The 25448-nt window shown below is 44.2% G+C and overlaps 1 protein-coding gene and 1 long non-coding RNA gene across 2 annotated transcripts; one reads left to right on the top strand and one right to left on the bottom strand.

The window, feature by feature from the left end:
• Positions 1-6219: 6219 nt before the first annotated feature.
• On the bottom strand, positions 6220-15602 carry LOC136393576 (uncharacterized). Its single transcript, XR_010749101.1, has 3 exons — positions 15509-15602; positions 10551-10627; positions 6220-6504 (listed from the first exon to the last, which is right to left on the bottom strand). It is a non-coding gene; the product is annotated as an uncharacterized lncRNA (long non-coding RNA).
• Positions 15603-15966: 364 nt separating this feature from the next.
• Positions 15967-24413, top strand: LOC136393575 (intercellular adhesion molecule 1-like). Its single transcript, XM_066366216.1, has 8 exons — positions 15967-16024; positions 19499-19574; positions 20076-20342; positions 21206-21526; positions 21782-22060; positions 22536-22805; positions 23444-23686; positions 23890-24413. Exons 2-8 carry the CDS (start codon positions 19520-19522, stop codon positions 24096-24098), a joined length of 1644 nt encoding a protein of 547 aa, XP_066222313.1. The 5' UTR covers positions 15967-16024; positions 19499-19519; the 3' UTR covers positions 24099-24413.
• Positions 24414-25448: the final 1035 nt, after the last annotated feature.

Genomic DNA, 25448 nt, shown 5'->3' with positions numbered 1-25448 from the left:
TATCACTTTACAGAAGCAATGTGGGCCCTGGTTGGTTGGCTCAGTGGTAGAGCATTGGCCTGGTGTGTGGAAGTCCTGGGTTCGATTTCTTGCCAGGGCACACAGAGAAGTGCCTATCTGCTTCTCCACCCTTCCCCTTCTCCTTTCTCTCTATTTCTTTCTTTCCCTCCCACAGCCAAGGCTCGATTGGAGCAAAGTTGGCCCGGGTGCTGAGTATGGCTCCATGACCTCCACTTCAGGTGCTAGACTGGCTCTAGTTGCAATGGAGCAACGACCCAGATGGGCAGAGCATCGTCCCCTAGTAGGCATTCCTGGTGGATCCCAGTCAGGCACATGCGGGAATCTGTCTCTCTGTCTCTCCACTTCTTATTTCAGAAAATACAAAAAAAAAAAAAAAAAAAGACAGAAGCAACGTGTGCTATTCTGTTCCTGTAATGGTGGAGGTGGTAGATGAGTTTAAAACCAAACAGTAGGTCTGGAAACAAGATTGGGGGTCCAAATGGAATGCTGAATTCTTGCTGCACATGTTTAAAAATGCAAAGAGTAATGCTGAATAAGGGTTAGATACAGACACTGGTCATCAAGCACATCTAGGTGAACAGAACTCCCAAGATGCAGTGCAGAACTTACAGAGCTCATGGGCAGATTAGCCCTTCCATGAGCTGTTGTGGCCTCACTGGATGATCCTTACTGAGAAGAGCAGATTGTTCCTCAACCAGAAGGAGAGTTTGCACAGGAGAAAAAGATAACCCAGAAGAAACTGAAGAAATGAAAACTTATGGCCAGGCCTGACCAGGCGGTGGCGCAGAGGATAAAGCGTTGGACTGGGATGCCAAGGACCCAGGTTCGGGACCCTGAGGTCGCCAGCTTGAGCGCTGGCTCATTTGGTTTGAGCAAAGCTCACCAGCTTAGACCCAAGGTTGCTGGCTTAAGCAAAGGGTCACTCAGTCTGCTGAAGGCCCGCGGTCAAGGCACATATGAGAAAGCACAGGGTCTCGGGGTCAGGGCACTAGTGTCCTTCAAGGCTGATGAAGGGTAGAATAAACGAGTCCTTCCTGTAAAGTAGGAGGAAGCTTCCCTTCTCATCCTGCTGTTCTCAGGCCCCTTCTCTCTCTGTTCCCTTTATCCAAACCTCATAGAATTTTAGCTGGGAGACACTTTAGACAGTAGTTTGTCTTTTCCTTTCATAGTGAGGAAATGGAGAAGGGGAAAGGGAAAATACTTTGCTCCCTGGTCACACTGTCGGTGTGTGTCAGAAAGAGGATGGTTTCTTTCCAGTTGGGGACTTCTCCATCGACTGTTCTGTGCTTGGGCTGTGAGCTACATTTTATGTCACAACTCAGTTCACACACACCAGATAGACATAGGTAGTTCTGAAACAAAATTAGTATGCACTAATGTATTCTGCTTGTGTTAAAAAAATACGTTGAGTCTGACCAGGCGGTGGCGCAGTGGATAGAGCATTGGACTGGGATGCGGAAGGAACCAGTTCAAGACCCCAAGGTCGCCAGCTTGAGCGCAGGCTCATCTGGCTTGAGCAAGAAAAAAAAAAAAGCTCACCATCTTGGACCCAAGGTCTCTGGCTCGAGCAAGAGGTTAAGGCACATATGAGAAAGTATCAATGAACAACTAAGGTGTTATAACGAAAAAACTGATGATTGATGCTTCTCATCTCTCTTCATTCCTGTCTGTCTGTCCCTATCTATCCCTCTCTCTGACTCTCTCTCTGTCCCTGTAAAAAACAAAACAAAAACAAAATACTTTGAAAAAAATGACTTTTTATTTTAGTGCTGGTTATGACCTTTAAACTGAGTTCACAACTCACTCATCAGTGACAAGCCTACAGTAGGAAAGTCAACAAGCTCAATAACTTTGCTAGTTCAACTCAGGCATTTAATTGGTATGATTTAAGTTACAGAATAAAGCAGCTAGGAAAGTAAAAACACCTCCCATACCCCCACCAAACAAATGCTGCATGGGAGACTACGTCTGAGGGGGCCGAGGTAACATGCTTCTGGAGAGTAGACGGTTTCTGCCCAGTGTGGTTGTGCGTTTCTGTTCACTGCAGGAAGGCACCTGGCCAAGAGCCAGTGAAGTGGAGGAGGTGGCTCCTCCCTGGACCCCCTCCCAAGGCACATGCAGGGTCTCCCCAGAGACCTTGCAGGGCCATTTTAAACAGGCACGGAGAACTTCTGGAAGCCCAGCATGCAAGGAATCATTTTCAAGGTCCCAGGTCTGGGGCGACCATTCTCGTGACTCTACGCAGCTACCCAGTTAGTCCTAATTAGAGCAGAGCTGTTTGTCATGAGAGACATGGAAAATGGCACAAATCACTAATTGTTGGTATATGTTTTCCCCCGAGGGGCTTTTGGCCAATTATGGGACATAATAGAAGCTCTGCAGAAAGTAAAATGGAGGTAACTTTGAGGAGGGTAAAGCACCGTAGTGGTCAAAGCAGGGAAAGTGCAGAGTTCAGATTTCCCTGTCTGTTTCTAGGGCGCGGTTTCTGGAGCAGGCGGCCGCCATGGTTTAAAGATCTCTACAGACAGTTCGATGCAATATGAAAAAAAAAATATGGTAGAGAGGCTCCATGATAAGAAGTCATCTGATGAGAATGAGCCTTTGGACAAAATGTAAGTGATTGGAAACAATTTAGAATTCTTGTCTAAGGTGAGGAAATAATGAATGGTTTAACTGTTCCTTGCAAGAGTAAAAGTCTTAGCCTTGTTATTTTTTCCCCAGGGAGTGAGGTGAACTCTCCAGCTCAGCAGTCAGGATCAGGACATCAGAATCAACTGCTAAGACACAGGTGAGGAAAGTGAGGCATGACACCACCTCCTCCTTGGGGTACTTGAAAATTGTATTGGAAACCTGTGCTCAGCATTGCTGACAAAGTACATATTTTCCTCCTACTGAAATATATAAATTCATAACTGATGCTAGCCGTGATGTAAGACATTAAAATATAAATAGTTAAGCCAGGGCTGGGTAGATCAATTGATTAGACTGCAGTGTTTTTCAACTGGTAGTCCATGGTCCCACTGGATATTTCTGACGGACCCACACTGCTCCACTGACTGGTGGCTGAAAACCACTGCGTCAGAGGGTGCTCACAACACTCCAAGGTTGCAGGTTTGATTCCTGGTCAGTGCACATAAAAGAATCAATCCATGACTGCGTGAATAAGCAGAAAAGCAAATTGATGTTTCTCTCTCAAGCTCCCTTCCTCTCTATGGGAAAAACAGCTGTGTTAGGCTTTATTCACTGGTTTACTGGCTGCAAGCACTTTGTCTGATTCGTGCGTGAGTGTGCAGCAGCACCACGTGTGTATGGTGTATGTAAGGCTACGGGTGCTTTCCCTCGGGGGTGATTCTCCCAGATCTCTCTCCGGCCACTGCGATGTGCAGTTTTCCTGCTCCCTTGCCCTTCACTGCAAAAAGCAGGTGTACCTTTGTTTATTTGCTCTTTTCCTTTTTTGTTTATTTGCTCTCCTGTCTTTGCGAGCCTCCAATAAATGGGTATGGACTGATGCTTTCTGGACCTGAAGTTCCTCTACTGTCTGTCTGAATTCATTGTGAATCTCCCTGGCCTCAACCACCAGCTCTACACTGTCTCTAAGATCAATACATTATATACAAACAAGCAGGCGCCACAGGCTAGAAGAGCAGAACTGAAGCTGGAATCCCAGGGTAGCCAGTGCTTCCTTAGTAGCTGTGTGGTCAAACAAGGGTGCGCGGCTTCTGTCCTTGTTTCCCCAATCCAGCCCGTCCCTGGAACTGGAAAACACATCACCCTCAAGGGGTGGAGGTTATTAAGCCAAATAACAATTTGTCTGGTGCTGACTCCCCTGGCTCACCGAGTACCAGTTATTTACAACATACCTGACCTCCTGTCCACGGAGCATCATGCAGTTCCGGTCCCTGGCATCAGGTCTTTGGGACTGGCAGAATATTTGGATCCCCGAGCCGACCTTCACGTGAGGTGGGGCCTGTCTTTTCCCCCAAGTGTTAAGCTCATGTACAAATGTGTGCCCTGTCTCGGTGTAGCGGGTTCTCCTCCCTTACAAGCTAGTGGAAAATTCACATTGGATTTTTGTGTTTTCTTTTTTAATTTAGAAAACTCCCAACTGCTGGACAGCTAGCAGGGAGGTGCCGGAGAGACGGTGTAAAGAAGAATGTGTGAGCGCAGTAATTGCACAAGACTTCTCTCCTCGGGCCCTGATTTCAGGAAACACATGGCTGAGCCACTTCTCCATCCCTTGTCCTGCCGCAGCCTCTCCTGACCCCGCTGAGGGTCGGTGTGTGCTGCTCGGCGCCCTCCTGCTCAGCTGGCACCCAACCCCCAAGTGACAATGCACAGGTTCCTCCGCTCCTTCTGCAAGGAGCCGCGTTGCTAGATCACATGTAGTAAGTCAGTGACTTAAATGCCTGAGAGAGTAAAAAATTCTGAATGAACAAGCTTCAATCATCGACCCAAATGACCACAAAGGAACGCTGGTGGTTTAGCAATCTGAGATGGAGAATGATGCCAGTCATGCAGGGGACAATGGCACACAGTCCCCCAGTGGGTCAGCAGGACTAGGAAACAGACCAGTGTGTCTGTGGTGGGAGAAAGCAGGGGAGACGCAGAATTCATATTGTTTTGTCTGTTTCCTAGGAGGGCAGTTTCTGGAGCAGGCAGCCGCTTTGGCTTAGGGATATGTATAGACTTCTCCATGCCACAGCTATGAAAAACATAGCACAGAAGCTATGTGACAAGGACTTGTCTGATGAGGATGAGATTGTGAATAAGGATAAAGGGTAAATGATTGGGACAATTTAGAATTCTTATCTAAATGGTTAGAGAGGGTTGCAGGCAGAGGAATGGGCCTCCAGTTCCTATCTGGTGTATTTGTTTGCTGATGCTCTTCTCTTGGTGCTGGCTCCAGTTACCTCCTGAATGGAAAACAAGAGTTTTTCTCTTTGTTGAGCCAGCAAATATTTACTGTTTAGTGTCCAGACTGGGAATGGGGGTCAGTGAAGTGTTGGGAACCCAGGAGTGAGGAGAAACTAATGGGATCATCCCCAGATGACTTCCTGTCTCATTTTATTAGCTCAGCAGCTAGCTAGCTCAGCAGGTACCAGCCAACCACGAAAACCAGACTCCCCTTTTCTAATGAGATGATTTCTTTCATCAAGGAGTTTCCATGTCAGCGGAGCAGATGATGTAAACGCGATGCGTTCCTGGCAGGCTCCCTCTCTACAGGAGCTCTAGCCATGGGACGCATGGTCCCCGACTAAGTCTGGCCTCAGCGGCTGAAAGCTTGGGGATTGAGTAAACTCTGTTATTATTCTGCGTGTAAGTTTCCCCTCAAAACAACCAAGCCCTACTTCATATTTGCACATTTATCCTCTTTGTGTGACAGGGGTTCAAGGAGTTTTGTGCCCATGAAAATCAATGGGTTGTTGGTATGGGAAGCATTATGGTAGAAGGGAAGATTTGGGGACTAGGGACAGAGTCCCCAACCATTACAAGGGCATAATGCATTAATAGATCAGCTCAGAAGATCTCAACGCGGTCTAGCTGAAATGCTATATCATGCAGTGTATTGATAATCTGGTGCTGTGTAACAGATCACATGAAAATAGTGGCTTAAAACAATAAACATTCCTCACAATTACTGTGAGTCAAGGATTTAGGAGTGAAATACAGATCTAATTGTGTCATTCCACTGCTTTAACCTATTGTCTCCCTAATGATCACGAGTGTCAAATCACATTTATAAAGCATTTTTAAAATGCCTTACAGACTTCAAAGCCAGAAAGCTTCTCTGTATTTTGGGGATTACTATTAATATTTTTGTATATTCTCAGCCCAAGATAATTGCCAATCAGAGAATCTGATGTATAATATGGGTAAGTACAAGCATACTGAGGACTTAGGTTCAAATTCTGGCTGATTATGCTCTGTGAGCATCCTCACAAGGCTTCAGTTTTCTCCTTGGAAAAATTGAGATACTACCGCTTTACAATGTTGTTATGGTATTTAGATGAAATAATTTAATATAAAGAAGGCTCTGAGCCTTCCAGACAATGACACAGATCGTTCCATGACAAAACAGTGCTGCTACTTCTAACAATGCTACTTCATGGCATCAGGTCCCTGAGCTTTCCAAGATAGCATTCTGAAACCCTTGTAAGCCAGCAGTCATAGAGAAATCACCAGAATTTCCTTAAATTAGCTATCTTTTATTTTTTCTTTCTCTTATAAACATATCATTGTTTTGTTGTAAAGGAAGCCACCTAACATATAGATTATACTTCTAATTATAACATTAAAGTCTTAGTATGTAGACACATAATAAATAGTAACAACTTTGTAAACAGTCAGCTATGGAGACAAGTACCTGCATAGCAATAGGTCCTTGGGGCATTTGAGAGCTGTAATTCACTCCGATCATGCCTTGCATGTTAGGCTGCATGACAGAGACCATAGGAAAACCTCGTTGCTGCATCAGCATCAGACCTGCTGAAAAACACAAAGTATCATTAAAGTCAAGGTATTCTACAGTGAATTTTCTTACAACCGTAAGTACCTAAAGGACTATGTTACTTGGGAGGTGGCATAGTTAGTGGGAAAAGTGCAGGCTCTGGAGTGAGACAAACTTAAGTGTGAATTCCAACTCCATTGTTTACTTAGCAATGTGATCTTGGGCAAGTTATAAAGCTTCATCTGAGAAAGGAAGATAAGAATACTTCCTTTATATAATTTTTATACTATATAAAAAATTAATAGTATGACCTAATTGTTTTGCTTGGCCTTCAAGGTGGCTCCCAGTGACCTCTGCCTCTTGGTATTCAGACCCTTGCCATTCCCTCCCACAATGAACAGGACTGAGCACGATAACCAACAGTACGTTGTGGAAATGATATGTTTGTTCACAAAACCTGCAGCTTCCTCCTTGGTCTCTTGGATCACCTCCTCTAGGGAAAGCCACTGCTACATCTTGAGAATACTCAAGCAGTCCCACGGAGAATCCACATGGCAAGGAACTGAAACCTCTTGCCAAAAGGCAGCACAGATTTGCCATTTTTGTGAGCAAGCCATCTTGGAAACAGATCTCCCAGACCCATTAAACCTTTAGGAGACTACAGCCCTAGTTCACATCTTTACTGCAATCACTTCAGTCCTGTAACAAAACCACCCACTGAAGCCACTCCCATACACCTGGCCCACAAAAACAATGTAAAATAATAAAATGTTCATTTTTCTAAAGTCCTGAGTTAATTTTTTAAGCAGCAGCATATAACTAATGCCATAGTAGTTAAGAGCATAAACTTTGGATGCCCACTAGAACTGTCACTTACTAGCTTTGGGACCTTGAACAACATTTTTAGCTTCTGTGCCTTGGTTTCTCATCTGTAAAACTGTTTAATACCTAATACACTTAAAGAAATGACATTCCTCTTGTCTTTCCTTATGTGAATAGTTAATATAACATTTACCACAAAACAGCCACCAGCATGTAAAATATATAATGCAATGGCAGGAAAACTATCACGAAAGTATGACTTAGAGAATAGTATCTCTCAATCTTTTCCAGTGAAGCACTCCCAAGAGCAGTGGAGAATAAAGATATATCCCTTTGGGGATTTAATAAATATTAAATGCCTACCATATTTTAGACACAGCTCTAAATACCTGGTACACAACAGTGAATAAAATTCCTACATACCCTGAACACAGATTTCAATCTAATTTTGCGTTTTATCACATATTGCATCCATGTTGGTTCTACTATAAGGAGCTTTTAAACAAATTTTGATTTGAAAAATTACAGGCCTAGTAAAGCACACCAGGTTTATCTTGTGCATCCTGTGAGCCTTCAAGGTCACTTACACATAGTTTAATTTCAGAGCACAAATATCCACATTTTCAGGTAACATTTATCAGTGGCAAGCTATTCATTTATTCAATTATTCATTGATTCAGTTATTTATTTAAGTATTTGAAGGCCTATTCCATGTCCAGCACCATTCTAAGGTGCTTGACAAAAACCTGGCCTTTGCCCTCATGGAACGCACACTGTAATTGGGGGAGATGAAGAGAAATAAGTACTTGTCAGGTGGTTATAAGAGATAGAGCAACAAATAAAGCAGGATGGGGTGGGGAGGGAGAGCTAGGGAAAGAGTGGTTGCTGTTTCACAGCCAGAAAAGGTTTCACCAATAGGCTTGTATTTAAGCAAGAATTTGATAAAAGTAAGGGAACAAGCCATGTGGGTATCTGGGAAGAGTATTCCAAAGAATGGAGCACCAAACGCAAAGACCTTACGGTGTCATGGAGAATTAGAATGCACAGACTAAATAAAACCATAGTAAGATGTTTTTCTCTTATCCCTTTGGACCTCAAGTCTTATTTACCTTAATTAATTTTTTACATTCTTGAATAAAATTTAAAGGTATAAAGAAATACACAGTGAAAAATAAGAATCATTTCTCTCCTGTCTCCTGTTCACCTATTGATGATCTTATGGCGACTCTTGCTGTCAGTTTCTTGTATATGCTTTCAGAAATAATCCATTCATAATTTAAACCCTTCAAATGATCAAAAAGTTCACTCTAACATACTCTGTAAGAAGAAAAAATCTCTTAAGACAGTTCCAAATTGCAGAAGATAAAATATCAGGCAATCCTTTGGAGCCCCTTCTTGTCTTGTTCCTTTGCTCCATGTAGATTTTTACTTGAAAGTCTATAAAAATGAAAAATGAGCTAAGAGAATTAACATGTTAACTATAATGCCATCTTAACACAAGATCTCAAATCATTTGATCTAAATCTCAAACACCTCTAATCATAGATAGCTTAAATAATGCATAAATGTGAGCACAATGAAAAGAATACAACTGACCCTTGGAAAAATTTACCTGAAATTCAGCCTTCATCACTGATTTTAAATGGAGACAAAGTCAGTATGAGCCACTGACCACCTGCTACTGAGCAGCTCTTATCATTCATCTCCAGCAGTGACCCAGAAGTCTGTTTCTCTAGCAAGTCTACCCTAACCAATCCACACTGATGCTGTGAGAAGGGCCAGTCTTCAGAAGCATCTTGGTGTGTGGAGAGGAGGAGAGTACAGTGGAATGGGAAAAGTGAGCAGAAAGAAGAGAAGAGCAAGACATATTCTTCCTTTAATGCTGTGTCCCAGGGGCACAGCAGCATGAGTCAAGATTATACCCCTTACTACTATTTCCTTGAAGTGAAAGCTAGAATGGATACTGGTGGTCCCTTGTCTGAAACCATGAGAGAATAGAAAAATATTGCTAGGAATAAAACAGTTAAAACTGAATCAAAATACATGATCTCTTATGTACATGATTATAATAAGACCAAATTTAAGCTTGACTAGGCAGTGGTACAGTGGCTAGAGCACTGGCCTGGGACACCGATGACCCAAGGTCAAAACCCTGAGGTCTCAGGCTTAAGCATGGGATCATAGACATGACCCCATGGTCGCTGGCTTGAGCTCAAGGTTGTTGGCTTGAGCAAGGGGTCACTGACTCAACTAGAGTCCCTGGGTCAAGTCACATATGAGAAAGCAATCAGTGAACAACTAAGATGCCACAACTATGAGTAGATCCTTCTCATCTCTCTCCCTTCCTGTCTGTCTGTCCCTGCCCCCTCTAAAAAACTAAAATATCTGAAGTTCACTTATTCATTAAACAAACATCTATAGGGACCCCATTATTTTCTACCAGCATGATACGTGGTGGATATGCTAATGAGCACAAGGCAGACATAGACTCTTCCCTATGGAGCTAACCATCTAGGAGATGACTAGATTGAAGGTAAAAGATGTCATTTAGAGAACTCTTTAGTACTCTGGTCCTGGAAATTTCTGTCTCTAAGGTTAATAACAATCTGTCAATATAATGTTTAACTAAGTTTGGGAGAAATGAGAAGTGATTCCTATTATTCCCCAAATTACATAATTTTTTAGAAATTTTAAGAGTAGCTGTCATATATGTTCACAGCTATAGGAAAATGTTACTCTATTTGGCACAAAAAAACTTCTTTACCCACTTAATACCCAAGTTCAGAAACATAATAGTAAAAACTAAAAGTTCCAAACTTAACCTTTCACTTACCTGAGGGTTTTTTTATTTTTATTTTATTTTATTTTTTTTTTTAATTATTTAAGCTGGAAACAGGGAGAGATAGTCAGACAGACTTCCGCATGCGCCCAACCGGGATCCACCCGGCACGCCCACCATGGGGCGACGCTCTGCCCACCAGGGGGCGATGCTCTGCCCATCCTGGGGGTTGCCATGTTGCGACCAGAGCCACTCTAGCGCCTGGGGCAGAGGCCACAGAGCCATCCCCAGCGCCCGGGCCATCTTTGCTCCAATGGAGCCTTGGCTGCGGGAGGGGAAGAGAGAGACAGAGAGGAAGGCGCGGCGGAGGGGTGGAGAAGCAAATGGTCGCTTCTCCTGTGTGCCCTGGCCGGGAATCGAACCCGGGTCCTCCGCACGCTAGGCCGACGCTCTACCACTGAGCCAACCGGCCAGGGCCACCTGAGGGGGTTTTATTCGACCAGCAACTGGAAGCTTCTTCAGAAGCTGCTCCAGCTTTCTCCACCAGAAACATGAAGCTGAAAACAGAACAAAAATACATTGGACTCTTCATATGTATAAAAATTGCAAATAGAACATGCCATTTTTTATATAAATGAAAAAATTGTAGCTAGGACCCTAGCATGTATTCTACAGTACAATACTGAGGTAGCCAACATCAGTAGAGAGTAAAAATCCAGTCATGACAGTTGGCCTGGTAATATAGGGAACATTTTTTAAACTAGAAGACAAAAGATCTTAAAACTAGTCCTGGTTCTGTCACTGTGTGACTTCCCTGGATTCCCATTTCCCCATCCATACAACGAGTGAGTTGGATTAAAGTCAATTCAGTGAACACTGAGTCCCGCTACATGAAAGTCGTGAATTAGCTCATAGTCCTGTTGAAGACACTGATGCAGGCAAATAACTTTAACATAGGAGAGAATGCATTGTAAGAAGTCCAAAACACTAACAGAGATAAGAAAGAAAAGAGTAATTTCTTGGGTTATATCTTGGGAAGTTTGTGGAGGTATCTCGAGCTGAGTCTCAGAGAGGAACACTATATAGCTTGAGCAAGAAAATCCTGAGGCCAGAGCTGGTGTGTTCAGAGGTAAGATTTCAGGTTAAATATAAAACACAGAATTAGAAAAGTAAACAGATTATAGAGGGCCTTTAAAAAGCTTAATTTTATTTTGAATATTTACATAAAGCTGTCAGAGATTTTTTAATTGTGGTAAAATATACATAAAATTTTACCATTTTAACCATTTTTAAGTGAACAGTTCAGTGGCATTAAGTGCACTCACATTGTTGTACAACCATCAATCACCACGATCCATTGCCAGAACATTTTCATCAATCCAAACAGAAACTCTGTGCCCATTAAGCAATCCTCCCCTGACCCCCCCGGTAGCCACTATTCTACTTTTTATCTTTATGAATTTACCTAGTCTAGTGAGCTCATTGTGCCATTATATAATACTTGTCCTCTTTTTTTTTTTTTTTTTTTTGTATTTTTCTGAAGCTGGAAACGGGGAGAGACAGTCAGACAGACTCCCGCATGCGCCCGACCCGGATCCACCCGGCACGCCCACCAGGGGTGGTGCTCTGCCCACCAGGGGGAGATGCTCTACCCCTCCGGGGCGTCGCTAGGTCGCGACCAGAGCCACTCTAGCGCCTGGGGCAGAGGCCAAGGAGCCATCCCCAGCGCCCGGGCCATCTTTGCTCCAATGGAGCCTTGGCTGCGGGAGGGGAAGAGACAGAGAGGAAGGAGAGGGGGGGGTGGAGAAACAAATGGGCGCGGGGGGGGTGGGGTGGAGAAGCAAATGGGCGCTTCTCCTATGTGCCCTGGCCGGGAATCGAACCCAGGTCCCCCACACGCCAGGCCGATGCTCTACCGCTGAGCCAACCGGCCAGGGCCAATACTTGTCCTCTTGTAGCTGGCTTATTTCACTTAGCATAACGTCTTCCAAGTCCATCCATGCTGTAGCATGTATAAAAATTGCATTCCTTCTAATGGCTGAATAATACTCTTTTATATTAATATGTACATACCACATTTTGTTTATCCATTCATCTGCTGATGGACATGTGGGTTATTTCCACGTTTTGGCTATTGTGAATAATGCCACTTATGAACACTGGTATACAAGTATGTTTCAGTTGCCTCTTTCAGTTTTGGGGGGTATACACTTACTGGTGGAACTGCTGGATCATATAGTAATTTTATGTTTATTTTTTGGGAAACTGCCAAACTGTTTTCCATAGCAGCTGCACCGTTTTACATTCTCCCATCAGCAAGCACAGAGGTTCCAATTTCTTCACATCCTCACTAACACTTATTTTCTGCTTTTTTTGATGAGAATCCTAATGGGTGTGCAGTGGTGTCTCATTATAATTTGGATCTGTATTTCCCTAATAACAGAGGTTTACATAGAAGAGTGAAATAATCAGAAATGTGCTTTAGGTTTCTCTGGAAACATGGGGTGTGGCAGAGAAGACTATCCCAATAATCTTAATAAGAGATGAAAAGGGTCATAACCAGAGAAGTGGTAATGACAAAGAAGATGTGAATGAAAATGATTTAAAATAATCAGCAGGACCTGGCAACTGGCAGCATGGGAACAGTAGTGAAAATGTATAAAGACCAGAACACAATGCTGAGATTTCTGATCCTGAGCAAGTGCAAGGATGCTGACGCTGCTTCCTGAAAACAGGAACCCAGTGCGAGTAGGTTTGGGGAGAAAGGTGGGAGGACTGTGACCATGAGGAGCAATCTAGCAGGCAGTCAGAAAGGTAACTCAGCTCAGGAGAAGGGTCTCTAGGTCAATCTAGCTAGGTTCTTTTAAATAAAGGTAAAAAATAAAAAGCTCTAGTTGTGGATGAAATAGCCAAGGGAATGTGTACATGTAGTAAGAAGGTAACAAAGGACAACCTTGCACAATTCTTACAGTGGCAACTGAGTAGGAAATGGTCATTGAGAACTAGGGGAGTTGGTTATAACTGACAGTTACACCTGAGGAACAACCACATTTCAGGAAGAAGGAAGAGTTACTAGTGTCTAATGCTACAGAAAAGCTGATCAGAATGAGGATTAATAAAATTTTGAAAATGGTGATCTTTGAGTGAACAGTTTCAAAAGGAGAGGAAGAAACCTGTAGGAAGAAAGATTCAGAAAACAAAAGATACTCAGATGATGATCTGACTTTGGGTGGTGGAAACACAGTGCAACATACAGATCATGTGCCATAGAAATGTATACTTGAAACCTATATGATCCCATTAACCAACATCAGCCCAATAAATTTAATAAGAAAAAGATATACTTCGTACTTGATAAAACAAAGTTTTTAAGGGAATGAGAACATAGCAAAGTAACAAAAGGGATCTGCTTTGAAAAGGAAGAGGGACTTCTTCCTCAGGCTGGAGGGGAAAAAATGGGACAAATACGGGAGAAAAATTCTGAGTGAGAAACGCTTTTAATTTAGGAGTCAAGGATCTGAAGATTTCTGGATAATATTAGAGAGTCCAGTGGAACCCAGGAATGTACACCATATTTACAAGTCCTTGCATTTTTCTACTGCACAAAGCACCCCTTTTCCAAGGGAAAAGCCTAAACACCAAATATTAGAGGCTTTTAGCTCTAAAACAGTTTTTAAAATTCTATGATGGTTTACAAAGTTCTGTGTGCCCTGGTTGGTTGGCTCAGTGGTAGAGCGTCGGCCTGGCGTGCAGGAGTCCCGAGTTCGATTTCCGGCCAGGGCACATAGGAGAAGCGCCCATCTGCTTCTCCACCCCTTCCTCTCTCCTTCCTCTCTGGCTCTCTCTTCCCCTCCTGCAGCCAAGGCTCCATTGGAGCAAAGTTGGCCCAGGCGCTGAGGATGGCTCTATGGCCTCTGCCTCAGGTGCTAGAATGGCTCTGGTTGCAACAGAGCAATGCCCCAGATGGGCAGAGCATCACCCCCTGGTGGGCATGCCCGGTGGATCCCGGTCAGGCGCATGCAGGAGTCTGTCTGACTGCCTCCCCGTTTCCAACTTCAGAAAATACAAAATAATAATAATAATAATAATAATAATAATAATACTTCCATGAATTCATACATTCTGACACTTCTTCCTGAGGGTAAGGTGGTGGTGTGACTTGAATTCTCTTTTCTGAACATCAATCAAATTCAGTTGAGATATTTTTATCTTCAATGCTATCTCAAGGGACTTATAAAAATACAGACACGATGACAGCTGTCTTATCCTCAGACTTAAGGAGTTGCCCTGGGCTCCTGTGTAGGGAAGGCCCAGCAAACAACAAGGGGTAGAGCTGGGATTCAAACCTAAGCATTCTTGGCTCCAAAGTCCTCTTGCTCTGTTACTGAGGGACCTATGCTACCTCTCCAACTAGAATCAGATAGAGCTGGCTGAGAATCCTGCTTCTACCATTTATTAGTTGTGTGGCCTTGGGCCTCCAAGTTACTTCTCCCAAGCCTGTATTCTCATCTGTATTACGGGAACAGAGACACCTACCTTCCAGGTGGTTTCTAAGGACAAAACACAGTTCCTACTTGGCAAACAGTAGGAGCTTCTGTTATTCACGAATGTTAATTCTCTGACCCATCATCTCCTATGTTAGGGAGGAGATTCTCACATTTTACTAAGTTTTTATTTCTAATCTTCCTGCTCAACTATAAACCATAATGAAGGCACTTAGCACTCATCTAGCCTAAAACCGAAAAAGGGTGGTTTTCAGTCCTGGAGAGAATTTCACAGTGAGGAGTGGCATACCCCAACAGCTGATGTTATAAGTGGAAGCAGGCATTGGGACCTTGACTTTCAGAATATGAGGGAGCACAGGAGCCCCCCGCAGCTCCTGTGCAGCTTGCTTCCAAGAACTGGCCTTCTCCTCAACCAGTCCTGGACCTGCATCAAGTTGTACCTTGCATTCTTGCCTACTCTTGCGTCCCAGTTGACCAATGCTTGCGTCTGTGAAGTATCTGAAGCATCGCGGTACACCCTCTGGGACTTTTGTTGTGTCCATTTGAAAAAGAAATGCCACTTCTACGATGGAAATCAAACATCTATCTGCATGGCTAGTTGACCAACCCCCAGAAGGCATTTGAAATGGAAGCTGAGGAAAGGGATACCGTGGTGGAGAGATGAAACAGAGGTGGATTTACTCGCCTACCCCCATCTTTATGACGCATTGCTTCCCCGTGTTTGGGAGACGCGACAGCGCAGGCACTTGTGGTAGGAAGTGAGGAAATTCCAGTTCGTTCAAACGTTAAGACTCGTATGTGAAGGGCGGGGTACAAAAGGGACTTTTCGGATATTGGTCAAGAGTCCTGCCAAATCCATCTCTCAGCACACCCAGGAAGAGACCGGCGAGGGCACAGTTAGGATTTTGAACCAGTGAAGAACTGAGCTCCTACCTCAAGCCAGCTCAGCGGCGGACGGCGGGAAGGCAGACGCGTACGCAGCCCACTCCCGAGCGAGCGGAACAGCTCCCTTGTTCAGACCGAACCACAAAATCAACAGCCAAAGGGGAAGCCAGCCCCTTGTTTTCCTTATAGAACCATTATCTTCTAAATAAAACCCTTTTCTTTTGTTTTCTTTTATTTAGCTGAGATAATCTTGAGTCAAATAGGCTCTCTCGGCCAGGAAGGATCCAGACTTCCTTCCCATCATCTTTACCACTCACCCTTCCTCTCGTTTTCGCGTCCTGCCCGCTTTACTTGTGTCAGCCAATCCTTGCAAAGCTTCTGCATTGCGTCATGAGTTCCTAGGCAGAGCAGGAAACTCCTCGGGATAGGAGCGCCCTCGCGCGCCACCAAACGGTCTTAGCGCGCGGCTGTGGCTAAGAGCGCCGCAGGCGAGGCGCGCGACCGTAGAGCCGGCGACCGAGGGGCGGCGGGCGCAGCGGAAAGCGGCTCTCAGTGAAGATTTAGGTTTGTTATGTTTGCTTGAGTTCGTGCTGGTGTCTCCTCCCGTATTTTTGTGTGGAATATATAGAGATCTGGCCTCGTGGCGAGTTTCGCCTCCTCACACTTCAGTGGGCTGGAAATCCTAAGGAGCACTCATTATCTTTTTTTCCCACATATTTTTTTAAATGTTTTAAATATCATTTCCCTTTAAAAGCCTCGATGGCTTGCAGGGCTGAGAGTGTGAAGTCAGGTTGTGGAAACAACTTCCGAGCACGAACTGGCTTTATGCTCTCAACTGGACAGTCCTTACACAAGTATTTGTAATGAACTTATCTAGTGCGTTCGTTCTTAGTTGTTGAACTCCTGCAACCGTTTTGGATGCTTGGGATCCATTGGTGGGGAAAAAAAAGGGGGGGGGGGCCTGCCCTTATGGGGCCCGCAGTCCAGGGAGGGAGGGAGGGCATCATTACTGGCCTAAGAGGTAAATAAATGTGTTTGGGGGGTTGTGCTCCGGGACTAGAAGAAGGCAGTGTCATTGCTTAAGGATGTGCTGTGGGGTGGCGGGGCACCCCGGTTGACAAGAAGGTGGCGGGCCTCGTTGCAGAGATACATTGAACTGGGTGGAGTGCTCAAGGAGGACAAGGCGGGTTCCAGGCAGCGGGGAGAGACAGTGCAAGGGCTGCAATGTGACTTAGGTGTATATCAGAAATTTCAGGAAACCCTGGAATATAAGTGAATGGCCAGAATCCGAAACTTTGACAGGAAGTCCAGCTCGGTAACTCAGCCAAAGCAATTCAACTGCATCTCAGCGTTTGCAGCCCTCCCTTCCCTGTGTACCACTCTCCCTGGCTGGAGTACAGGGCTAGGAATTTAGCCCGTTTAAACCTTAATTTGGGATGTAATCTACAGAGTAAGCAAAGGGAAGTTCAGAGATGTAATTGTTTTCCCTTAGGGATGCTGCGGTCTTGCTCCTTAAGAAAATGAATACAAAATTTCATGTTTTAGTACTTGATCATAACATGCCACGTGAAAATAAGAATGAAACTTTAGGACTGTGATATTGGCGGTGGGACACATGAAATAAAATAGAACAAAGTATGTGTTAGTATGTGAATATGAAAACAAAAAAGGACCCCCTCCCCATTTTCTTATATCTACCTATTTGGCATGGACATATACTAGTGGCAGCCACAAGGGAAAGCCAATCAGTTTGGCTTATAGTGGCCAGACATGGGAAATCTTTTTCTAGCTAAGGCTCTAGGAGTGGAATATAGTCTATGAGATTAATTCACAAGATTGGGTTTTGCAGAGAAAGAGGAAGGAAACATCAGCAAGCTAAGGGGCGATGAATAAAATAGGAGCTCTTGGATGAACCTCTATTAAGAATTGTTCGTGACACTGTGGCCCCATCAAAGCATAGATAGTACGGACTCATCGAATATATAGAAGCAGTGAAGTACTAAAAACATTATCAAGCAGTTAAGATGCCTGAGTTTGAATTCTGGCTTCACCTCTTAATTAGTTGTATGATTTGGGATAAGTTACTTTGCCTCTCTTAGCTTCCATCTCATCTGTAAAAGTGGAGATAATTAAAGTTAAGCATTCAGACCAGTGCCTGGAACATAGTGTATGTTTACTAAATATTAGAAATTATTAGACAAGATGTGATTGAGAAGGTGTCTATAGATCAGTAGTGAGTGCCTAGTTTGGAGTAGGTGTCATGAAGAGAGTAGTTTATCTCAAAGAATTCAAAAATTAATTGGGATTCTACAATGTACATGTTAATGTGACTGATATTAAAAAAAACTATACAGCCAAATAATGTTATGCATGCCCTTGAAATAGTCAGAAGGCCACTTTCCTGTACCCTTCACATGTCACTTTCAAAATAATAATCTATATGAACAACTGATATTTTCTAAATCTTATGTAAGATAAGAAAAAATACTTAAAGCACTGCTATTTTTATTGAACTGTAACATACACTTAAGTAAAACCAGTATGTTTACTATGCAAACATAGCCTCTAGCCCCCATGTGTTTTTTTATGAGTGGAATTTCCTTTTTTAATTTTTATTTTTTTATTATTTTATTTTTTTAATGGGGTGACATCAATAAATCAGGATACATATATTCAAAGAAAACATGTCCAGGTTATCTTGTCATTCAATTATGTTGCATACCCATCTCCCAAAGTCAGATTGTCCTCTGTCATCCTCTATCCAGCCTTCTTTGTGCCCCTCCCCCTCCCCTTTCCCTCTCCCTCTCCCCCCTCCCCCCGTAACCACCACACTCTTATCAATGTCTCTTAGTCTCACTTTTATGTCCCACCTACGTATGGAATAATGCAGTTCCTGGTTTTTTCTGATTTACTTATTTCACTCCGTATAATGTTATCAAGATTCCACCATTTTGCTGTAAATGATCCGATGTCATCATTTCTTATGGCTGAGTAGTATTCAATAGTGTATATGTGCCACATCTTCTTTATCCAGTCATCTATTGACGGGCTTTTTGGTTGTTTCCATGTCCTGGCCACTATGAACAATGCTGCAATGAACATGGGGCTGTATGTGTCTTTACGTATCAATGTTTCTGAGTTTTGGGGGTATATACCCAGTAGAGTAGCCCCCATGTTTAATGAGACTTGGACCCCCTAAACATCTTCTATATAGAATTTTATATTAAAAATTAATATAAAAAATATTAACGTGTTAACATAGTTTCAGAAATCATATTTGGCATAAAGTGAGTTACAGATAATAAGGATTGTGAAGTTGGATAGTGTTAAGAAAACTTTCTTAAATCAGTTTGAATGAGGTTTTGAAAGAAAAACCTTGGTAAGGATTGGTGGAGAAAAGACAAGTGGACACTTTAGATTTAACTCAGCCAAAGTGGTAAACCAAAGGTTGCTTAGTGAACACGAGGCAGATCAGAAAAAGATGGATTATCTTGAGGAATATTTCATAGGGGTCATGAGGAGAGAGGCCTGATGAAACATTTCTCCCTTACATCAGAGGCTGGGACTATAGTGACCACATTTTCTAGATTCAAGGTCACTGTCCATGGGACAATGCTAGATAAACACCACCTTTGTTTTTCATGTTTCCATGATAACAGCCTTCTTCTTTTGACTCAAATAGATCTATATTTTCTATATTTTATTTGAAGCAACCCTAGTACTAATCTTAATTATCATCACCCGCTGAGGAGGTGTAAACAGACAAGTGCAATACAAGCTTATACAGGACTTCCCCTTAATATAATAGCCCCTATTATTTTCCTGTGGCTTTTTGCTAGATGCATAAACCAAACCAAAATAAATAGAAGCAAGAGGTTCTTTTAGTACCACCCACACCGCTGATACTCTTGTTGCAGTTTTTCCAAATTATGCCAGGTATCAGGAAAGGAGCTGGCTTTCAACAATAACAAAGCAAGAATTTCCTGTATACTCTTTTTTTGGTCACTTTCTCCAGCATTGCTCGCTCTTTCTCTCCAGTTGTTGGCCTTTCTCATAAGGATGAAAATGCTACTGTTCAGCATCTGGGCCCTGTTGGCTTTGATCTCTTCCCCAGGTGAGTTTCTTTAGCTGGTCTGTGCCAGGGCGCAGGTAGCTGGTCAATGGGGAAGAGGACAGGAACTCTTGAATGGGGCAACACTCTAGTATTCATGCATCTGGACCCTTGGGAGAGATTCCTATTTCTTGAATCAGTAGGACTCAGGATCTAGGTGTCTCTAACTGTATTGGGATAACCCAAATTAAGGGACAGAATAATAGACCATCGGTGAGGACTCTTTGTAAGAAATATTCCAAGCTTGCTTCCTTGCTTCCCTGGGGCTGTCCCACTTTTCTGCTCTTGAAAATATTTTTATTTCTTTGTTTCCACCCTTTGTGTTATGAAGAGCCACAGTAGGATGTTGATAGGACAGGGCCCATAGCTCAGTTGTCTAGTTCCCATACATTTTCATTCAAGGTAGGTTTCCTATTCTCTATGAGGAGATAAGTAGGCTCTGTATTTTGGGGGTATCTTATGGTCCTCACCAGAATCTATGGCATATGTGGTCGATCATTTCAGGGGCCACAGAAGGGCCATTTGAGGTCTATGTTCAGCCAGATAAGGCCCTGGTCAAGTTTGGACAGTCCCTAATGGTCAACTGCAGCACTACCTGTCCAGACCCAGGACCCAGTGGAATTGAGACCTTCTTAAAGAGAACCCAGGTGGGCAAAGGGCCTCAGTGGAAGGAGTTTCTCTTGGAGGATGTCACAGAGGATTCCGTTCTGCAGTGCTTCTTCTCTTGCGCAGGGGTCCAGAAGGACACCAGTCTGGGCATCACCATGTATCGTGAGTAGGGCTGAGGGCTGGGGGGGGGAGGGAAGAATGGGGGAACGTGACTGTGCCTTATTTAGGGAAAAATTAGAGATTTCTTTTAGGGCAGAGAGTTAGGGCCCTTAATAAAGATTTCCAACATACTGTAGGAATTCTAGGGCCATTTATTTCTGCTTGCCTTTGGTGTAGGCTTTTAAATTAGGAGCATACCATAGAGAGCATCCAGACATCTGTGCTTGAGAATATGTTCAAATACAGGAGGCATATGCTAATAATGCTCACTTATAAATGATCCCAAAAAGTATAAAATTAGTGAATTATTTGCCACAAATTTTAAAATAAATAGGGATTGGAGAAAGGAGGATCTCTGTGGGCTGGGATAGCTGGAGAAGCCTTCATGGAAGAGGAGAAACTTGAGCCTCCCCGTGCAGAATGGTTAGGGTTTGAAGTGATGGGGGTGGGTGAGGAGGGTCTTTCAGGGGAGGGGGGCATAAAGCATTGGCAAAAATATGGCTCTAAGAATAAGTGTGATTCCTGTAAGAGCATGGTTAGCTCGGGTGTGGTTTTTGTGGTATGCCAACGAGTTCCTCAGAAGCTGCTTCCACCTCCAAAGCGCTCTGGTAAGAGATAAAAGCTCTCCAGAATGGCAGCGACAGTCAAAGCAAGGCACCTGCCCTCAGCAGTCACATTCCTTGGTTATGGCTTGAGCCACCTTTGATGGGCAGATGAAGAGCCAAGAGCTAACTTGTCCTGTCTGACACTATTGATCAGATGGTTTAAGGGTAGCAGTCACCTATCACAAGCTGCCTGTCCTATACCTTTTCTTTCTGGAGAGGTGAGTAGCCTTCTCTCATCAAACCTGCATTTTTGTCTTAAAGAGCCACCAGAACAGGTGATCCTGGAGCTGCAGCCTGCATGGGTGGCCTTGGATGAAGTCTTTACAGTGAAGTGCCATGTGCCCCGGGTAGCGCCCCTGGAGAAACTCACCCTTATCCTTCTCCAGGGTGACCAAGAACTACATAGAAAGAACTTTATGAGCTTGGCTGTGGCCTCTCAGAGAGCTGAGGTCATAATCAACGTCAAAGCACAAAGGGAGGATAAGAGGTGCAATTTCTCGTGCCATGCAGAACTGGACCTGAGTTCACACGGGGGCGAGTTCTTTCGCTCCAGCTCAGTCAGCAAGGTACTCCGGATTTTTGGTGAGTCGGAGCTCAGGTGTGGAAGGAGTCCTAAGGCTCATTTTTCTCATCTTCTTTTGGTCTTTGGGACAAAGTTCCCACAGGGTTTAGGATGAGGTGTGAGGGTAATTGAGCTCCACCTCTTCATGGGCTTTAAACTCACCCTGGGGGACAGAGAGCTTTTTGCCCTACTCCCTCCCTACATTTGTGATGTCCTACATGACATGATTTATCATGGTTTTTCTCCTTTCTTTCTTTCCCCTCATTTCTTGGCAGAATTCTCTCAGCGCCCCCATATCTGGGTCTCTCCACTTCTGGAGGTTGGGGCAGCAGAGACTGTGAGCTGTGAGATGGCTAAGGTGTTCCCAGCTGAAGAGGTAATGTTCCACATGTCCTTGGGAGACCAGGAGCTGAGCCCCTTTCTCTCCTGGGAGGGAGACACCGCATGGGCCAATGCCACCGTTCGGGCCATGGAGACTGGTGACCAGGAGCTGTCCTGCCGTGTATCTCTGGGTCCGATGGAACAGACAACAAGAGAACCAGTACATGTCTATAGTGAGTTACCAGCTTCTTCCCCTCCCCATGAAGGCTTTCTGCCACTGAGAACTTCCACAGTAAAGCCTTGGTGATTTTCCAACAAGTGCTGGCAGGTTGGAGGCATGCATTGAGACAGTAGTTTTCTCCAACCTTCATCCCATTTCCTTAGGCCAGCCCTGCTCACAGGGTGATTGTGAGTGCTTGAACTTGTTTCTAGGAACAGACAGTGGAGCTAAGGAGGAAATCTGTAAGATAGAAAGACATCTTGCTATCCTTGCCGGAAGACATGGCCAAATGTGGCACACCACATTTGTAGGAAAAGCTCTCCGATTCCCAAACTACCTTGTGGCTTCTGCCATTCAGCACAGAGCAGTAATGGTCCCCATAGGCTTTCTCCTGTTGTCAGCCTACCCAAGGGATGCCACCAGCAGCAAGAGTACCAAAGTAGCTGCTGGTTTGGAGAAATGTTTGGTTCTTTTTCCTTTCCTTATAGGCTTCCCTCCACCAATCCTGGAGATAGAAGAATTATACCCATCGGCAGGGACAGACCTCAATGTGACCTGCTCAGGGCATTTGTTAACATCTCCCAGCCCTGCTCTCCGGCTTCAGGGAAGCCCAGGCCTCCCCGCCCCCGGGGAGCCTGCCTGGCTTTTACTTACCGCCAGGGAAGAAGATGATGGCCGAAATTTCTCCTGCGAGGCCTCCTTGGAGGTTCAGGGTCAGCAGTTGGTCAAAACCACTACAGTCCAGCTCCATGTCTTATGTGAGTACAGACCTGTTCTTTCTCCTCAAAGCAACAATTATTACTGTCCCGTTTCCAGAGATCTTGGCCAATAGCTTCATTATTAGAGCTTCACATTAAAATTTTAAAAAAAGTCAAAAGAAAAAAAATAAAATTAAAGCTCTCCAAGTTGACCTTACCCAGCAAAGTGATTGGGGAGGAACATGAGGGGAACTGGGAACAGAAGAGAGAAAGTGGTTAAAGTGATTAGCCGGCATCAGTTGCAGGCCAGTGACTGAGACATATGAAGTGATTGTTGGAGTTCATGCTGAGAAAGGAAATTTTCACATAAAAATTTATATTTTTAAAAATAGAAAAACGCTCATCTCTGGGTTCACCACTACCCAGGTTCTCACTCACAGAGAAGCAGGGGCCTCAGGGCCACCATTGATGGAGCAGTCTGGGTCATTTAGTCAGAGTTCATTGAAGTGCCCTGTGTGGCATCTCTGACTCCTTGCCCACAGGGACAGAGGAAAGAAAAGCGGTTCAAAGCTGGAAGCCGACCCCTGGGTGTCCTCCCCATGGGTGGAGGGGACACAGCATTGGGATTGGGGGAGGGACCAGTGAGGAGGGAAGGTGCCCACTGAGCTGTGTTCCTTCGGGGACTGTCTTTCTCCCAGACAAGCCACGCTTAGAGGAATCTGGTTGCCCTGGCCACCAGACGTGGATGGAAGGGATGGAACAGATGCTTGCCTGTGTCCCAAAGGGAAACCCAACTCCATCGCTGGTGTGTACCTGGAACGGAGTGATCTTCGACCTTGAAGTGCCTCAGAAGGCAACCCAGAACTACACTGGAACCTACTGCTGCACAGCCACTAACCAGCTGGGTGCTGTCAGCAAAGACATTGCTCTCATTGTCCAAGGTGACTGTGCTCCCCTGCTGCCAGGCCCAGGATAGAAATCCCTCAGGGGGTTGGGGTTTGTATCCAGACATGGAAAGAAGAAAGATTTCAGTGGCCTGGGGAGGATGAGACTGAGAAGTGGGCTCTGTGGGCTTGGTAGGCTGGCCAGGGTGATTTTGTTGCTCTTAAACCCTCCCAATTCTCTGTGTTTTATGCTTGGGCAGGACTGGAAGAAGGAATCAGCTCTACCATCTTCATTATTATTATTGTCATCCTTGGAGCGGGTATAATCAGCATAGCACTGTATTTGAACTACCGGCCCTGCAAGATAGAGAAGAGGAAAGTGCACTATAGGCAGAGAGAGAAGAACAAAGAGGAGGAAAGCCAGTTTGCTGGTCAACAAGCAGAAAAGTACAGCATACAGAACTGTTAAACAGAAACAGCTGTTTGGCTGAAGATGACCTCTGCTTCTGGGGTTTTCTAAGGGAGGAAAGGGGGTAGAGGAGAAAGGAAGAGACATCTTCTGTGTTGTGCAGTCCCATAAAATGTGCTACAGGCCCCATGTCCCTTGTATCCAATCCATCTACAAGCTGCACTCCTCCAAGTTCACTGTTTAAGTTCACGGTAGTCACTAGGAATTTCAGTCTCAGTGTTCAACTAGAGAGACAGCCTCTGACTCCTTACTGTATATTTACTTGATCCACTCAGATCCAAAAAAGAAGATCCTGTCTGTGCCTCAGCATCTGCATTGCCACTGCTCCTTGTTCCCAGTTATCAGACTGAAGAACAAATGCCGCAGAAATGCAACTCATTTCTCATGGTTTCCTCATTGCTAAGTGGGAATCAATTTCTTAGTCCTGGGACAGGACTTTGAAGGGAGTGAGTACCAAACAAAGGGATAGGAATCAGAACCCTATTCCTCTCCATACATTCCCCCGTTCCTATAACCTGGGGTTCTAGAATGCTGGCCCCCAGACCCGAGCTTGATGACATCATTAGGGTCGGTGGCTGGTTAGATTTCAACTCTCCAACCACCTGTAGTGTACCTTGGAGGAAAATAAAAAGAAATCCCACATGTGGATTTACACAGCCCAGTGTTCTGTCCCTGACATGGAAGTTAGAGTTCTTCCCTGAAATTGGCCTCATGAGTTAAGGGCTCCAGACATCTCTGAATTCTTTGCCAGAATCCATTATAAAGCAATTATCTGTGAATTCACATTTGACATATTAATTAATTTATTTTTTTATCTATACAGGCTCTTAGGCTAGAGCTCCAATGTTTATTCCCCCTTTCCATAAATCAATATGTATTTCCATCTGTCTGCAAACTATTTCCTTTAAACTTCAGGAGGGCTCCTCCAGCAACAGTGTTTACCTTAGGATTTTATGATTCAGCTTCCTTCTCTGCTCTTTGGAAAAAGAAGACATCAGGAATCATAAAACTAGGTTTTTTTCTCCCAAATCAGTCACATGTGGGTCACTGAAATGTTTGATATGGTAAAAATAAAAGTGATTTTACAATATCTAAAAGTATTTCTCTTCTTTGTCATTGTTATAAGCTTTTATTACACCACATGGTTGCACTTTAAGTTCAGTTTCTAAGTAAGAATGTCAGGTTGGTAGCATGAACAACCAGCCCAGGGTAGGTGGTGCATTAGCTCAGACCAGCGACCTGCAGCAACCTGTTTGACCTGCCCTCAAAACTAAAGTTCAGACTTCCAGATAGAAAAAGGTCCACAGTCTTCCAAACGGACAGAACACAGCATCAGGCAATAAAGTGAAA

The sequence above is a fragment of the Saccopteryx leptura genome, chromosome 2 (assembly GCF_036850995.1).
Source record: "Saccopteryx leptura isolate mSacLep1 chromosome 2, mSacLep1_pri_phased_curated, whole genome shotgun sequence".
NCBI lineage: Eukaryota > Metazoa > Chordata > Mammalia > Chiroptera > Emballonuridae > Saccopteryx > Saccopteryx leptura.
This window is presented reverse-complemented; position numbering and strand designations above follow the sequence as displayed.

Bases quoted from the DNA above. Each gene is read 5' to 3' on its own strand.
- LOC136393575 (XM_066366216.1), top strand. From the start codon at position 19,520: ATGAAAATGCTACTGTTCAGCATCTGGGCCCTGTTGGCTTTGATCTCT. The intron at 22,061-22,535 runs GTGAGTTACCAG...CTTTCCTTATAG, and splicing joins AGAACCAGTACATGTCTATA to GCTTCCCTCCACCAATCCTG. The intron at 22,806-23,443 runs GTGAGTACAGAC...TCTTTCTCCCAG, and splicing joins AGTCCAGCTCCATGTCTTAT to ACAAGCCACGCTTAGAGGAA.